This window comes from Uranotaenia lowii, chromosome 3, assembly GCF_029784155.1.
Source record: "Uranotaenia lowii strain MFRU-FL chromosome 3, ASM2978415v1, whole genome shotgun sequence".
Lineage (NCBI taxonomy): Eukaryota > Metazoa > Arthropoda > Insecta > Diptera > Culicidae > Uranotaenia > Uranotaenia lowii.
The window spans coordinates 185,356,336-185,372,996 of NC_073693.1; the positions used below are offsets into that span (position 1 = coordinate 185,356,336).

The 16,661-nt window shown below is 33.0% G+C and overlaps 1 protein-coding gene across 1 annotated transcript; it reads right to left on the reverse strand.

Annotated features, from left to right (window-relative positions):
• Positions 1–14,516: 14,516 nt before the first annotated feature.
• Positions 14,517–15,953, reverse strand: LOC129757371 (uncharacterized). The gene is made up of 4 exons (XM_055754576.1): positions 15,789–15,953; positions 15,484–15,687; positions 15,171–15,420; positions 14,517–15,022 (listed from the first exon to the last, which is right to left on the reverse strand). The coding sequence occupies exons 1-4, from the start codon at positions 15,801–15,803 to the stop codon at positions 14,949–14,951; spliced, it is 543 nt and encodes a 180-aa protein (XP_055610551.1). The 5' UTR covers positions 15,804–15,953; the 3' UTR covers positions 14,517–14,948.
• Positions 15,954–16,661: the final 708 nt, after the last annotated feature.

Here is a 16,661-nt window from a genome sequence, read left to right on the forward strand (position 1 = left end):
TGGGGTCCGGTATAGTTGCCTAGAATTCTCACTAGCTGCTAAATTTTACGGAATATTTACAAAAATAAACTGTTGTTGTCATGGTGAAAGTGTTGATTTTGACGATTCTGACACTTCTCAAGACTTCGAAAATTCTAACTTGATCTGGCAACACCAAAAACGAAAGTATCGCGTTCGAACGAAAACAAGAATACCTTTTTCGAATTCAATCGAAAGTATCCGTTCGAACGAACGACAGATACGTCGTAAACCAGAATAAGGGTGCTAGTCAGAGGACTGAACCAGCTGTCAAATCGCATACAAACGCACCGTACCATATTTTTGGTACCAGAACGTCAGTGTGGTTCCCGAAATTAAACACTTCACCCTATAACAGACTTGAAATAGGGTAACATTTTGGTTGCCAAACTTATCTGTTGTTGGCATACTGCAGATTTTGAATCAATTTTAACAAGGATTATCCTGAAAACTCTGTATTTTGTGCCCAACAATAATTTATTAATGTTACCAAAGATCCCTTTGATTGACATTCCAGAGCCGCAGATATCATTTTAAGGATTATTAAAAAATTGCCTATGGTTAAAATTGTTGCAATGAAGACGGCCATGTTGCCCATATACGTGTTTCACTCGTTTCAATTTTCTTCTTCCTGCGGGTTTCTTGACTGAAAACTTGGTACGGAAATGTTTGCTTTCTTCAGCCCCTTGCATCTAGTCCGGTTCCTTGACAGTAAAATGTCAGGTTTGTTATGGGCCCACGAAATCGTGGGCCCGTAATTTTGATGGTTGTCAAAATCAATGACAAAGGATAGGGATGTCACCTATGACGGAATGACGGATCTCAACATTCAACCGTGCACCGTCGGCTGGAAATATCGCTTTCTGTAAGATGAAGTGAGACGGAATTCTTTCAAGCTATCTCTTTTTTTTTTCAACACGTCCTACCACAGTTTATTCTATGACATTTTTACTGTACACTTAAAACCTAAATCAGTTATCTTACTGTATTTCTTTACCCTCGTGTTATTTCCTACAACAGCTTAATGCAAAATGAATACGATTCGAAGGAAGAAAGTTAGTTTTCGATTTTATTTATGAAAACTATCGAAATTTTTTCAAAAAGCAGCACATTTTTAAGAAGCCAGTGCATTTGTTTATTTGTTGGCAATTTTTTTTCTGATTTCGAGTGAGGTGCTTTGAAAAAATTAAGATTCTGTGTAGGATACGACTGTTTCCTGAGGATGCAGAGGAAATATTGCTAAAGATCTTTTAAATTCCGCAACGAAAATACTTAGCTTCATCTTCCGGTTTTGAATTCTAAATGATATACCCGAAAACTTTATCAAAAGATCCGGGGGAACCGTTGAATGTACCTTTCAAACATAATAGTCATTTTTCCATTTTGTTCTGTTAGTTTCTGCACTGCTACTCAATCAAATATTCATCGAATTGATTCAACTTGTTAGCCGATGATTCGAAATATGCTTATTTGCACTTTTTTAGAGAAAAGGCGCATTCATTTAAGTTTAAAACAACATTTTAGCTAAATTTTGCCTTCTACGCATCAAAACCATTGATGTGTGCCCAACAGACCTCTTGTATGTGTGTGTAGCAAAAGCCCTATTGAAAAAGAACATCAAAGTTTTACATTTTCAGTTTTAACTAAGGCCGATGACATAGTGAATACGATGCGATGCGATGCGGTGAATGCGGTTCAATGCGGTGAACCACATTTGATGAAAATGTATGTGAATCGCTTAAACCTGACATACTCAACGCGGCGAAGCAGATGTCAATTTGTTCCGCCGCTCGAGTTCGCGTAGGCTGCGTCCGTAAATTTTCCGCCAATTCGCATCGCATCGCTCTCACTATGTCATCGGCCAAGAAGTTGAATCAATCAGATCCACAATTCAAAATAAGATTTGAATTTGAGTGTTAAATTTGTTTTTTTTTAAATAATTTGGTTTTTTTTTTTCAAAACCTGCGTTTTGAATCATGAATCATGAAAAGGAAATGGGGAACGATTCAGAAACGGTGATAAAATACAAATTTTTAGTAAAAAATATTTGAAAACTAAAAATTAAAGAGAAATTATTCATACAATTGGGGATTAGAACCATAAAATATAAAAACAAAAAATACTGATTTTTCGTCAGTATTTCTAAATTTAGCATGAAAATTTAAATGTACATAATACAAATATTTGAAAAAAAAAACAGGACTTGAAAACAGATTTCTGGCGCCTGATGGAACCATAATCTGTAGTTCCGTTTATTATCGAACCACTGTAGGGGAGAATGAGGATACTTGATCCCTGGGGATACTTGATTCCTTAGCTATATCTCGAAACTGGAATATCTTACAAAGATCAAATGTTCTAGAAAAATGTGCCAAAATGAGCAAAATAACAATGCTTGTAGTTTAAATTTTTTTAACAAAATAATTGTTTGAGTAATTGAACTTTGTTTGAAAAATTTCACAAAATGTAACTTGAAGATCTTTTTTCATCACTTTAAAATGTTCCTTACATGGGAAAATTATGAAAAAAATATTTTTTCCAATGTATCAATCGTTCGAGCGTAAAATGAACTTCAGAATGCCATTTTTTCAAAGCAATGGAAAACTCTCAAATTTTTTCAGAAAAAGTTTTCTAAAATGTTGATTATGGGTACAATTGATCCCCTAGAGTTGGGTACAATTGATCGCCCTTCCAAACGGCATATTCTTCTTCTGAATTGATCGTTATGATTGCTGATTACGAAATTACTAATATTTATCCAAAAACTAATATTTATCAAACAATTGTCTGAAGAAAAGAGCAAAAATAATTAATTTTCTCTTAATTATAAAAAATAGCGCCTTTAAGTATGCAATGTTATTAGCGTTGAGACAAAGTAATAGAATTTTCTTCATATGTCTGCTACAAATTGTGAAATGAGAACAAACATGACCAAAATAGTCAATTAACATTCTATTTTGGGGTTTTGCTTGATTTTTATACAAGGATTAGGGCTTCCTAAATAATAGATCAAGTCTTTAATAGGGGATCAAGTCTCCCCTAACTTCAGAAAAATCGCAATTTTTTTACTCCCACGAAAATGCTTCTAGTTCATCAACGGGTTCAAGTATCATTCTAATTTTTGGAGCATAGAAACTTGAAGTTACAAGCTGTCTGAAAATGTCAAAGACGGCGAGTTGCTAAATTTTTCCATAAAGATATGGTGAAAATAAGAAAAGGGGATAAAGTATCCCCACTCTCCCCTACGGTAAAGGGTTTATCAGTATCACGACCTTATCTAAATCGGCCCGGATCTGTTGTGCCTTCGCCCTTTTCACCCGTTCTTGCTTTGGTCCAACTGGAAGATCTTGAATCCTTAGGCGATGGTGATTTTGATCAGGTATATTAAAATCTATCGTAATTTAGTGGTGCGACGTCGAGGAATTCTCTCAAGGACCCCATCATCTGACAGCTTAGACATGATGTTAACAAAGTGACAGACAAGATGTCATTGATTTCGGTTTCAAAAGCATTCAAATGCTTCGTAGTAATCTCTGTTAAAGCAAGTTCACTGGTGTTGGGAAAAAGTGCTGGAAAACAGAAAAAAATGAAAAAAAATCGCTCAAACGTAAAATTGGTCTGAATAAATCCCGAGTGAGTGAGTAACAAATTTTGTTTCTAGATAATAATCATTATAAAAACTTTTTAGAAAAGTTTTTTAATTAAACAGGTTTGTAAATTTCATCAAACCATATATTTACATAAAACAGAAATTTCGTTTGGTTCCAAGAATTTTTATCTTAAACGACTAGGTACAACTTTTTTCAAAAACTGCTCAATTTCTCGAAAAGTAAAAAAAAAATGTTGCAGTGAATTTCTATTTGCCTCGCCTAGTGAATAACTACGTTGAATTATTAATACCATCTGGAAACACCACCCTACGGCAATAATTATGCTTCAACTAAAAGCAGAGAAGAAAATTTGCAGATTTATGCACGGAAAACTTCTTCTTGTTAGTCATATGAATGCTTCCAACCCAACCCCTGCTCTGTTCGTTTACGTATGGCTGATTAGTTATGAAAACAAAATGGCAAGACCACACTTTCTCATAACAGTTCCATATTATGATAGCACTCAAACGAACGAAAGGAGTGAGAATTTCGCGCGAAGCTCAATCTTTAAGATCCTTCCGATGCATTCCTACACAGCAGCTTTAATTTTCCTTTGAACCGATTCACTATTTCAAAAGATTAAAAATTTATGTGAGCTTTTAACTTTTTTTTCGGGCTCATCAATTTAGATGCCAAAAACTCGAGTGCTGTAGAGTGTAGGATGGAAAAATAAAATTGAAAGCTAGAGCGAAATGTTATACCCATACCTTCATTTTAGTAAGCTAATTCTTAAGAATTGATTCTTCTCAAGTTATGACTTTCATGAGTTCCGATCCAATTTTATCAGATTATTCCGGGAACTTTTTTGTTGTTTTTTATTCCGAACTCGTACCAGAACCAAGCCATTCAAAGATAAATGGAATCTAAAATGTCAAGCGATGTTTTTGCAGAATCACCATTCAACTGCTGGTCTGTCTGGCTGAGAGATCGATGATATCGAAGGTTGTCTAAATATAGGATAGATTAATTGTGATGCTTTAAAGATGACTGGTTGTAAAAGTTAAACGTTTCATATTATATCGCTTGATAAATAAAAACCAACACAAAATCGAAAAGAAAATAAGATGAATTGGTATATCTATTTATTCTGATTTACGGTTTATTTATTTATTTTATATTTATTCAGGAACTAAAATAAAATTCAAGTCAATCACTGCAAACAAACAATTGAAAATCAAATCAAGGATAAAAATCAAATCAAAATTTAAAATAAAATCTCAACATGGTCAAGAACTACCTATCAGAATCAGAATTCAGAATCAGAATTCAGAATCAGAATTCAGAATCAGAATTCAGAATCAGAATTCAGAATCAGAATTCAGAATCAGAATTCAGAATCAGAATTCAGAATCAGAATTCAGAATCAGAATTCAGAATCAGAATTCAGAATCAGGATTCAGAATCAGAATTCAGAATCAGAATTCAGAATCAGAATTCAGAATCAGAATTCAGAATCAGAATTCAGAATCAGAATTCAGAATCAGAATTCAGAATCAGAATTCAGAATCAGAATTCAGAATCAGAATTCAGAATCAGAATTCAGAATCAGAATTCAGAATCAGAATTCAGAATCAGAATTCAGAATCAGAATTCAGAATCAGAATTCAGAATCAGAATCAGAATTCAGAATCAGAATTCAAAATCAGAATTCAGAATCAGAATTCAGAATCAGAATTCAGAATCAGAATTCAGAATCAGAATTCAGAATCAGAATTCAGAATCAGAATTCAGAATCAGAATTCAGAATCAGAATTCAGAATCAGAATTCAGAATCAGAATTCAGAATCAGAATTCAGAATCAGAATTCAGAATCAGAATTCAGAATCAGAATTCAGAATCAGAATTCAGAATCAGAATTCAGAATCAGAATTCAGAATCAGAATTCAGAATCAGAATTCAGAATCAGAATTCAGAATCAGAATTCAGAATCAGAATTCAGAATCAGAATTCAGAATCAGAATTCAGAATCAGAATTCAGAATCAGAATTCAGAATCAGAATTCAGAATCAGAATTCAGAATCAGAATTCAGAATCAGAATTCAGAATCAGAATTCAGAATCAGAATTCAGAATCAGAATTCAGAATCAGAATTCAGAATCAGAATTCAGAATCAGAATTCAGAATCAGAATTCAGAATCAGAATTCAGAATCAGAATTCAGAATCAGAATTCAGAATCAGAATTCAGAATCAGAATTCAGAATCAGAATTCAGAATCAGAATTCAGAATCAGAATTCAGAATCAGAATTCAGAATCAGAATTCAGAATCAGAATTCAGAATCAGAATTCAGAATCAGAATTCAGAATCAGAATTCAGAATCAGAATTCAGAATCAGAATTCAGAATCAGAATTCAGAATCAGAATTCAGAATCAGAATTCAGAATCAGAATTCAGAATCAGAATTCAGAATCAGAATTCAGAATCAGAATTCAGAATCAGAATTCAGAATCAGAATTCAGAATCAGAATTCAGAATCAGAATTCAGAATCAGAATTCAGAATCAGAATTCAGAATCAGAATTCAGAATCAGAATTCAGAATCAGAATTCAGAATCAGAATTCAGAATCAGAATTCAGAATCAGAATTCAGAATCAGAATTCAGAATCAGAATTCAGAATCAGAATTCAGAATCAGAATTCAGAATCAGAATTCAGAATCAGAATTCAGAATCAGAATCAGAATTCAGAATCAGAATTCAGAATCAGAATTCAGAATCAGAATTCAGAATCAGAATTCAGAATCAGAATTCAGAATCAGAATTCAGAATCAGAATTCAGAATCAGAATTCAGAATCAGAATTCAGAATCAGAATTCAGAATCAGAATTCAGAATCAGAATTCAGAATCAGAATTCAGAATCAGAATTCAGAATCAGAATTCAGAATCAGAATTCAGAATCAGAATTCAGAATCAGAATTCAGAATCAGAATTCAGAATCAGAATTCAGAATCAGAATTCAGAATCAGAATTCAGAATCAGAATTCAGAATCAGAATTCAGAATCAGAATTCAGAATCAGAATTCAGAATCAGAATTCAGAATCAGAATTCAGAATCAGAATTCAGAATCAGAATTCAGATTCAGATTTTTTCATATCCTAGCATTTATTTTTGAGGTAAATATTAAGTAAAAAAATTTATGAATGACTTTACCAAATGCGGATCTTAATTACGAGGGCAATTTTCTATTTATGTTTGAGTTTTTATGGTCGACTGTCTCTAGTTACAAAATGCATTAGGTTAAATGAAAAAATCCTCATTCAAGTGCTGGTTTATTCATTATTGTTCAAACAATGATAAAAATTGTCTTCGGACTTATCTATTCTAAAATATTTTTGAATCTGTTAAATAAAAGCTGCAACGTTGCTCCTGCCCATCACGTTTATCACGGATACGATAACAGAAAGGTGGATTGGATGTTATATCCATGTTCTTGTTAATCTGCATTCCTGTTCTTACGTTTTCGTCTACAAACTCTGATTTACATGGCGCGTTGATGGCTTTATTCAGTATTTTAATTGTATCCATCAACGTTTTGTTGCAGATCCATTCATTTCTCTATTTCTATTCTCACTCACCGTACGCTAAAGCTGAAAATATATACCTATCAGCAACAAGAGATACCGTTACGCATGAGGATTTCCGGGCACACAACACATAAAGGATGTGAATTCTTGGAATGAATTTTTTTGAAAGCTGTACCCACAAGCTCGATTGCACAAATAAAATACGAATGTACACACTAAGATTGCAAATATTCCCCTCGGGATGATGATCCTTCGAATCACAGGGGAATGGCTTTACTTTCCCGAAATTCGAATGAACATCCACCCGAATCACGCGACACATCATTTTCCCTGTGATTTTTGATGAAACTTCTACGTGCCCACGGGAACTCCAACAAACGTCATTAATTCAGGACAGTGTTTTCCTGAATTACGTTAGACATACTGGTTGTCAAATCTCCTTTCTCTTTTCCGCCACTGCAGACAATTTTAACCGCGAATAATTTTCAACCCTTCATCCATTTGTCGGTAGCCGTTTGTCGTTGTTTGTATTGTTCGGTGGAAGGTTTTCGCGCAAAATGAAAATTATTTCGATTGAGTTCGTTTTTTTAATTTTAAATGTAGTTGATGCCTGCCAGTTTCCGGCAAAACTCGTGATGGGACCCATGGAGAGTTTGTTGACTTTTTTTTGCACGAGTCTTTTGTCCCGGTTTGATTCGTGTTTGGCCGGTTCGACTTGCATAAGTTTGATGGCATGACCACAAAACGCAAGGATCCAAAAACTAAACTCGCATAAAGCATCGGTAAGTTTCACTGCCATTCAGTGCTTTATTGATAATTATTGAATTTGTTTTTTTTTTTGTTCACAGATTACCTGTTTCGATTTTGTGATGTAAATTGTGATGGTGAAAATGTAATTAATTTCCGAGAAAAAGTGTGTTTTTTTTAATTTGATGAAAATAAATTCGTATTGTTTTTAACGCCATGAACGTTTCTTTTATTTAAAAGCGATTTGGTTGAAGTTTAAAATTAAAAGAAAAGGGGGAAGAGGTTAGCAGCATTCATTTAAAATCACAGGAGGAAACCGTTTCGAACTTACAGGAGATTTGCAAAACTCCCTGCAAATTACAGGAGAATACCTTTTCGAACCTACAGGAGGATTTGACACTTGTTTTCCTGAGCTGTTTTTGTGTCCTGAAATCGTCCTGTAATTTCAGCTGTTGAAAATACAGAACGAAATCGTCCCGACCACAGGAGAAAAGATTAAGTGTGTATGGATTATTCCCTGACTGAATGTTGATATTCGGCAAAACAATTTTTGTTAAGAATTCGAAGGGTTCAAAAATTCAAATTATTAGAGAGATTTAAAAAATGAAAAAATGTCCTACCGTTAAGTTTTGAATGTTTAAAAAATGATAGCTCTATTTATTTATTTAAATAAATTATGTTTCCAACAGTGCTTTTCAATGGATGTCATTCAAATATGAAAGCAACATGTAAACATCTTTCTGAGTGCCTTTTGCGCCCAAAGACGATGCTTGAATCCTTCCACATGATTAACATCATAACAGGATGACAAACATAAGTATTAGGTGGTGCCTACAAAGCAAAAAAATGAAATCAAGCTCGATTTTATTTTTGAATATGTAGGCCAATCGATGTGTTATTTAAAATTTTCACTGAAATTATACCACAGATGATAATACGTCTTAAGGATGTACGCAGCGTGAAAAGGTCATGTTGTGTAATATCACAACCTTTGATGTAGCTTTACATGAAATAGCCAATGGTATTCTCGATTGACGTTTGAAATTATATTACTTGATTAGGAGTATCTTTTATGGAGTATCTACTTGTCCAATAAAAACTCACCCTTGACTTGATGTCTGGTTGCTAGAATAAAGAGAAAAATAAAAAAAAATAATTATATTAATCTAACCCAAATTCGCAAAATGGAGTCTCACCTGGCTTCAGCGTACAAAAACAAACAGACTCCAATTTGACAACTCCATTGCTGATTTTCCAGCAAACTAGATCAATTGCTGGAAAGTCCAGCCATTTGAAAAACGATTGCTGTTTTTTCAGCAAAAATGACAAGAACACAATCGAATGCTGAAAATCCAGCAATTAGAAAACCGATAGCTGATTTCCAGCAAAAATTTGGATTGCTGAACGTTTCCAGCCATTTTTTTTTTGCTGGAAATCGAGGCCAAAATTCACTGTGTAATGAAATACTAAACCCTGTTTCGAATTAAATCTAAAATATTAAACAAAATTTGATTTAATCATTCAGAAAAATTAAGAAAAATCTGAACTTATTTACAGAGTGCATTTGCACAAAATCCGAACATTAATTTTTTGTTCGAATTGTCTACTACGATACATACATTTCGTGTTATTTTTTTACATTCATTTCATTAAAGGAGTGTATTTAATATTAGGTTATGTGCACGTTTTTAATGTTATATCGCAATACTTTTATTGCTGTGTCCATACCGACATTTTTATGATGAGTGAACAACTAAGTCCGGAAATTTCATTGCAGATAGATCTTTACTTTTTCATCTACATATTTCCCGAAATGTGAAACAACCTGTGAAGGATTTCAATGCTGAAAAACCTATATTCATCGAAAACAAAATCGGATAACAGATGTCACTGGCCGAATAAAGTACACAGCAAGAAAAATTCGTGTAAATTTAGATCGAAAACGATGCACGAAAACGGAACATCGATTTTGATGTAAAATTCTATCACGGTGTATTTTTTTCGAGGATGTAATTTTTGAGGCGTGTAAATTTAGATCGAAATCAATGCACGAGATTGGATCACAAAAGCCGTCGTGTAAAAATACACAGGGATGTAAATTTTAAAATTTATTATCGTAAATATTGATATTTTTTCTAAATATTAAGGTTTTTGCTTGTGTCTTGAATAAATACGCCGCATGTATCCTTTTTAATTCACATTTATTTCCAAAACTGAACATAAAAAAACCATTCGGAAAGCGTCAGGCTGATATTGTTGTTGCATCCTATGAATCCCAACACGGGGATGTTTTTCGAATCAGCATGATCAGCATCCTCGAATGGTTCCGGAAATCATAATTTTTCGGTCAGCATCCTGCACACTTGAATTGTTCTGACAAAAGTTTCTCCGGATAATCACTGGCCGGATATCAGCCGCTGCGAAAAATCTGACCTTGCTGTAATGGAGAGAAAACTTATCAGTTTCAACCATATTCTTTATTTCACGTCTCATAAACTTACTACTTTAAAGACTCTTAAAGTGCTCCTGTAGCTACGCCTTTGAATGACTCGTTTCCGAATAATTTTCCGACTTGTTTACTTTGTGCCCGACGCGCAAACTAACTTGAAATATAAAAAGGCACAATTTAAATATTTGCATTCAATTTTAAATCAAACAGATATAATTTTACACTGTTTGTGATATAAATTTCATTGACCGGTTGATTTTTGCATGATGCAGTGTAAAATTAAATCAAAACAGTTTATTTATATTCAATTTTGGAAAATAGACTAATATTACATCGAAAGAAGTTTAAAATTACATCTTTTTGTAATTACACTCAAGAAAAAATAGATCACTCGTGTTTTAGATTCCGTGTACTTTTAGAATTTTTTTGCTGTGTAAAGCGTTATTTACCATACAAGTTACCTCTGCACACTGCACACTGGTACACGCAGAGAAAACTTGGATTTTGATACAAAACAAAACTGACTTTGACTCAAAACATTCAGTTTTTTGAATCAAACTCCTGTTTTCTTTGAATCAATGAATTATCGTTCTGATTCAAATGAATAATTTTTGAAAGAAAGAATTAATTTTTTGAACTGAATAATTTTGGACTTTGATTTTAAACAAATTCTTTGATTCAAAAGAAATTTGTTCAATTGCCCATTTCGTTTAAAACAAAGTAAATTTACTTTCAACCAAAGAAAATTGTTTTCAACAGAAAAGAATAATTTTTTTAAATTAAAACTTTAAACTTAGAAGATATTTTGGAGTGAGCAAGAACCGAATAAAGTTTGTCCGGTTGTGTTGAAAATCAAAACCAGTGAATCAGAGATAGCTATTTAGGAAGATTCAGGATGAAGAATGGTAAGTGTGTGTTAATCCATTAATCAAAAAGTGAATGTTTAAGATTTTATATAAACTCTTGCATTGTTACAGGACCACGGCTGATTCCGCCCCAAATCCAGCGGTCTGATTATCTTCGGCCCAATCTTCAGCGGTAATCACCAGTTGGTTGACCACTGAAGCTAGCAACCGGAGCTGCTTCCGGAAGTATATTGAGCGGCCCAAGAAGAATGCCCTCAGGCCCAAATTAGGACCGGATGATTCAATTATAGTGAACCAGTGTTTGTGTTAATTTTGTGAATAAAAATGAATTTAAGATGTAAATTATTTCCTTTTATCATTCAAAATTCCTAATAGGAACCTCGGGAGAACAGAAAATATTTCTTCCAATTGGAATAAAAAGAAAAGGGTTCAATAAACAAATCCTTTTAAATCTAAATTTAAATTACATTGTAGCAAACGAAAACAACTTTGCATCAAATGAAACTTTCTTTTGTTTCAAAGCATTAATATTTTGATTCAAAGATTTTTCAAAAGAAAAATTCTTTGAAACAAAGAAAAATGCCTTTGAATCAAAGGAATTTTTATTTATCCCAAAATCAAAGGAAAAAATCCTTTGTTTTTGCGGCACTTTCCTTTGAAATAACAAATCTTTTCGCTGCGTGTATAGAACATCAATCTAGCGGAACTAAATTAATAGCGCCCAGGGATGAAAAGATAGACTTTTGATGTCTTCGACAGTATTGCATAATTTTATAAGGCGCATACTTTGAAATAAAATATAAAGTCGAGGGGTCCACCAATAGCAAGATAAAAATGCTAACTTTTTTGTCAAGCATTTTAGAGCTTTGGTTTCTTCTACAAAGTTGTTTATCTTACCAAAACACATAACTTTGCTAAACAAGTCAAAGTTCTACAATTTCATTCTAAGTAGTTACAATGAAATTAAAAATACACGCAGCGAAAAGATTTTTTATTTCAAAGGAAAGTGCCGCAAAAACAAAGGATTTTTTCCTTTGATTTTGGGATAATTAAAAATTCCTTTGGTTCAAATGAATTTTTCTTTGTTTCAAAGAATTTTTCTTTTGAAAAATCTTTGAATCAAAATTCTAATCCTTTGAAACAAAAAACAGTTTCATTTGATACAAAGTTGTTTTCGTTTGCTACAATGTAACAAAGATTTAGATTTAAAAGCATTTATTCATTGAACTCTTTCCCATTTATTCCAATTGGAAGAAATGTTTTCTGTTGTTCCGAAGTTCCTAATAGGAATTTCAAATAATAAAAAGCAAAATATAAAATTTTTAATTCTTTTTTATTCACGAACTTACGAAAAACACTGGTTCACTATATAAATAATTGAATGATCCGATCCTAAATTTCGGTGACAAAGTTTACCAGTCTGGCGTAAAGGCATTTTTTCGTGGGCTGACTTTCGGAAGCGAGTCTCGTTGCTGGCTTTCCTCGCCATCCGACTGGTAGTTGCCGCTGAAGATCGGGCCGAAGATAAACTAACCGCTGAATTAGGGGTGGAATCAGCAGTGGTCCTGTAACAATACAAGCGCTTATATAGATATTCTCAAATATTCCCTTTTTTATTAACGGATACACTTACCATTCTTCATCCCGACTTCTCCTTAGCTAACTCTGATTAACTGGTTTAGATTTTTAACACAACCGGCCAAACTCAATTCTATTTTTCTGTTTTATTCTTTTGCTCAATCCAAAATAACTCTAAGTTTGAAGTTTTTATTTAAAGAAAGTATTCCTTTCCTTCGAAAGCATTTTTCTTTGGTAAAAAGAAAATTTACTTTGTTTCAAAAGAAATATGCAATTGAACAACAGTCTTTTAAATCAAAGAATTTCTTTGAAATCGAAGTCCAAAATTATTCGATTCAAAAAATTTATTCTTTCTTTCAAAAATTATTCATTTGAATCAAAACCACAATTCATTGATTCAAAGAAAACAAGAGTTTGATTCCAAAAAATGATTTTTTTGATTCAAAGTCAGTTTTGTTTTGTTTCAAAATCCAAGTTTTCTCTGCGTGTAAAACCTTGAAAAAACAGTTTTTTTAATCTGGATCGTTGTAGGTAAGGCAAAACCATTTTCAGTCTTCGAAACAAAGTTGAAAAAAGTTAAGATCTACAATCTTTTAGTACATTACGATGTGTTTTGAAATTGATGAAGCGCTGTAGAAAGCATTTAGTGAAATATATTAACGATTTTCAAAGAGAAGTTTATCAAATTGCGCAAGTTTTCGCACCATCAGCTAATGTGGATTTTATTTTTGGTGTTAAGAGGAATCATTTCCATATAAAACTAGCGTGGAACTCGGTGGAACTCTAAGCAATTTTAAGATTCAAAATCTAGTATTTTTTTCACAAATATCACTTTTTTTAGACACTTTATTAGTTTCTTAGTTTATTTGATGCAATGAACTTGCAGAATTTGAGAATAAGAAATAATTAGATGATTTGACCGGTTTTTCGTTTCGAATTTATCAATAGAATCTGTTCTAGTACATCATTATATAAATGATATCTGTAACACGTGAAAGTGATTTAACTCCAAAAGTAAAGTAGCTTTCAGCTTTCAGTAGCTGGTGGCAGGCCAATTTTTGCTCTATTTAACGAAAAAAACACTTTTGAGATAATAAGTTTTCGTTGGATTACAAACTCAATTTGAGTAAAGGATCTATGACCATTTTGAAACCAGAGCTGTCAACACGTTGATATACATAATTTACTCCTGACCGAAGCAAATGTTGTAAAAACAAGTGTCTAGAAAAGTTATATTTGTGAACAAAATACTAGATTTTGAATCTTAAAACTGCTCCGAGTTCCACCGAGTTCCACGCTAGTTTTATATGGCAATGATTCCTCTTAATACCAAAAATAAAATCCACATTGGCTGATGGTGCGAAAATTTGCGCAATTTGATAAACTTCTCTTTGAAAATCGTTAATATATTTCACTAAATGCTTTCTACAGCGCTTCATCAATTTCAAAACACATCGTAATGTACTAAAAGATTGTAGATCTTAACTTTTTTCAACTTTGTTTCGAAGACTGAAAATGGTTTTGCCTTACCTACAACGATCCAGATTAAAAAAACTGTTTTTTCAAGGTTTTATTTTTAATTTCATTGTAACTACTTAGAATGAAATTGTAGAACTTTGACTTCCCGCATAATCAATTACAATATATAGAGAATATTCTATATTGTCTCTAAACGTTATCGTTTATTGTAAAGTGAACAGTATATGTACAATAACACAGACCATATTAACAATCTGTATTATGATTATCTGTTAAAGTACCATATGGGGAAAGGGCTGTTAAGCATGTTTACCATTCAAAAAGAGCGATTTTTTCGAACAAATATTTCATGCTACATTATTGGATACGGTTAAAATATCATCCACTTTTGGCGAGCAAAACAATCTACCTGAATGTTCTAGCTACGTTGGAATACAAAATCATAGATTTCATCAACTTCAATGGATATAGTTTGCTTATAGTAGTTTTTAGTAAAAATAACGCTCAATCATACGTTCCGCATATTGTAAAATATTTTTAAAAAGAGCTTCCCTGTACCATAACCAATATAGTTCCAATTCTTTCCCACAAAAAATAAAATTAAATTAAAAAATTAAAATGTTGATGTTTTTATTTTTTATTTCTGATATTGCCGAATTGTAAGTACGTTTTGTAAACCAACACGGATGGCAGTACGTTCTGCGATTTTGTCTGAAAATAGAAAGGTTGAATACATGTAAGAACTTTATCTATTGGATTTTAGGTTAGACCCACGAATGCATCGGTTAATCCCCCGGGTACATAAAATGCATCGGTTAATCCCCCGGGTACATAAATTTAATAAAGTAATCAAACTTACTACAGATAAACTGCAACACGTTGGGGTCCAGTTTTTTTGGGGTTGGGTACAAACGAGTTCCGTCTTCTTTTTTCATATTGGCGTACCGATGGCACGCCTGACCGGTTACGCTCATCTTTATCAGGTTATCTGCACCGACCAAGCGAACAGCGAGCAACCCAGCAAACATGCTGTCTGTTGTCGCGCGGCCATTCAGTTCATCCAAATCTGCTACGGTCATCGGAATTCCTTCTTGCTCGGAAAAAGAAGCCTGAAAATAGATTCAAAAATAATGTAAGAAATATGTTTGCAAGGATGTATGAAATTGTTTTACCTCAGGAAACTTATTTTTGTCCTTCATCAATTGGAGTTCTTTCGCCAATCGTAGTGCGTGCTCGTCCGAGGACAATTTTTCCCCCTGCACCCTCTGCAGCTTCCGCTTACTGATCTTTAATTGCTCCTTAAGCTTCTTATTTTCAGCCTCCAGAGTGAAACAATTAGTGCAGCTCACTCGATTGGTGTTTCCGACATCTTTAAGCTATAAGGAAACTTTGTCGTACACTGTTAGAGTCCTGGATAAGGTCCAGAGACAATATTCAAAGGTTGCAAATTTTTATTCTCTTATTATACTATACTTACTAAATCATATATCATATTGTCACTGTCACTGATACGATCCTGTCATAATTTATTGAGGTAATAAAATTTTGAACATGTATAATGAAATGATACTTGGAAGATATTTCATACTGGTACTGCTACCAATATATTAAGTTAATAGTTAGTACTATATCCCCAACTGTTTTTAATCATGCGGGTTGTTCAGCAAAGTTATGTGTTTTGGTAAGATAAACAACTTTGTAGAAGAAACCAAAGCTCTAAAATGCTTGACAAAAAAGTTAGCATTTTTATCTTGCTATTGGTGGACCCCTCGACTTTATATTTTATTTCAAAGTATGCGCCTTATAAAATTATGCAATACTGTCGAAGACATCAAAAGTCTATCTTTTCATCCCTGGGCGCTATTAATTTAGTTCCGCTAGATTGATGTTCTATACCAGTGTGCTCTGGTTTGATTTGTAACGCTTACACTGACCAAAATCTGGCTATAAGCTCTATCAGATTTTTTAGTGATTTTGCACTAAAGGAAAATCCAATACTTTTTACGAATGTATTCACAACTTGAAATGTATAGATTTTTGTTCTGATTATATTTATTGGAAATTCCAATGGATGTAATAGCTTGTCAATTTGATTTCATTCACAGTTCAGTGCAGTGAAATAAATGTTTTCGTTTTTTTTTCTTCGGATTTCGTATAAATGATATATCGTGATTAAAGTTTAGATTGTTTTTATTGATGAATAATTCATAATTATTATGTAGGTCTGGCTGACGTTTGTAAATATATATGGTTCTTTTTTCAAATGGTGGAACCTGCTGCTAATCCACCGTTACCGATTGAAATTGCCATCTTGATGCACCCTGGCCGGGGAATTGGGTTGGGGATTCTG

What these genes read in the sequence shown, in the direction of transcription:
- LOC129757371 (XM_055754576.1), bottom strand. An exon ending in ACAAAAATAAGTTTCCTGAG is followed by an intron (nt 15,421 to 15,483) that starts GTAAAACAATTT and finishes ATCTATTTTCAG; the next exon opens with GCTTCTTTTTCCGAGCAAGA. An exon ending in CGTGTTGCAGTTTATCTGTA is followed by an intron (nt 15,023 to 15,170) that starts GTAAGTTTGATT and finishes TTCTATTTTCAG; the next exon opens with ACAAAATCGCAGAACGTACT.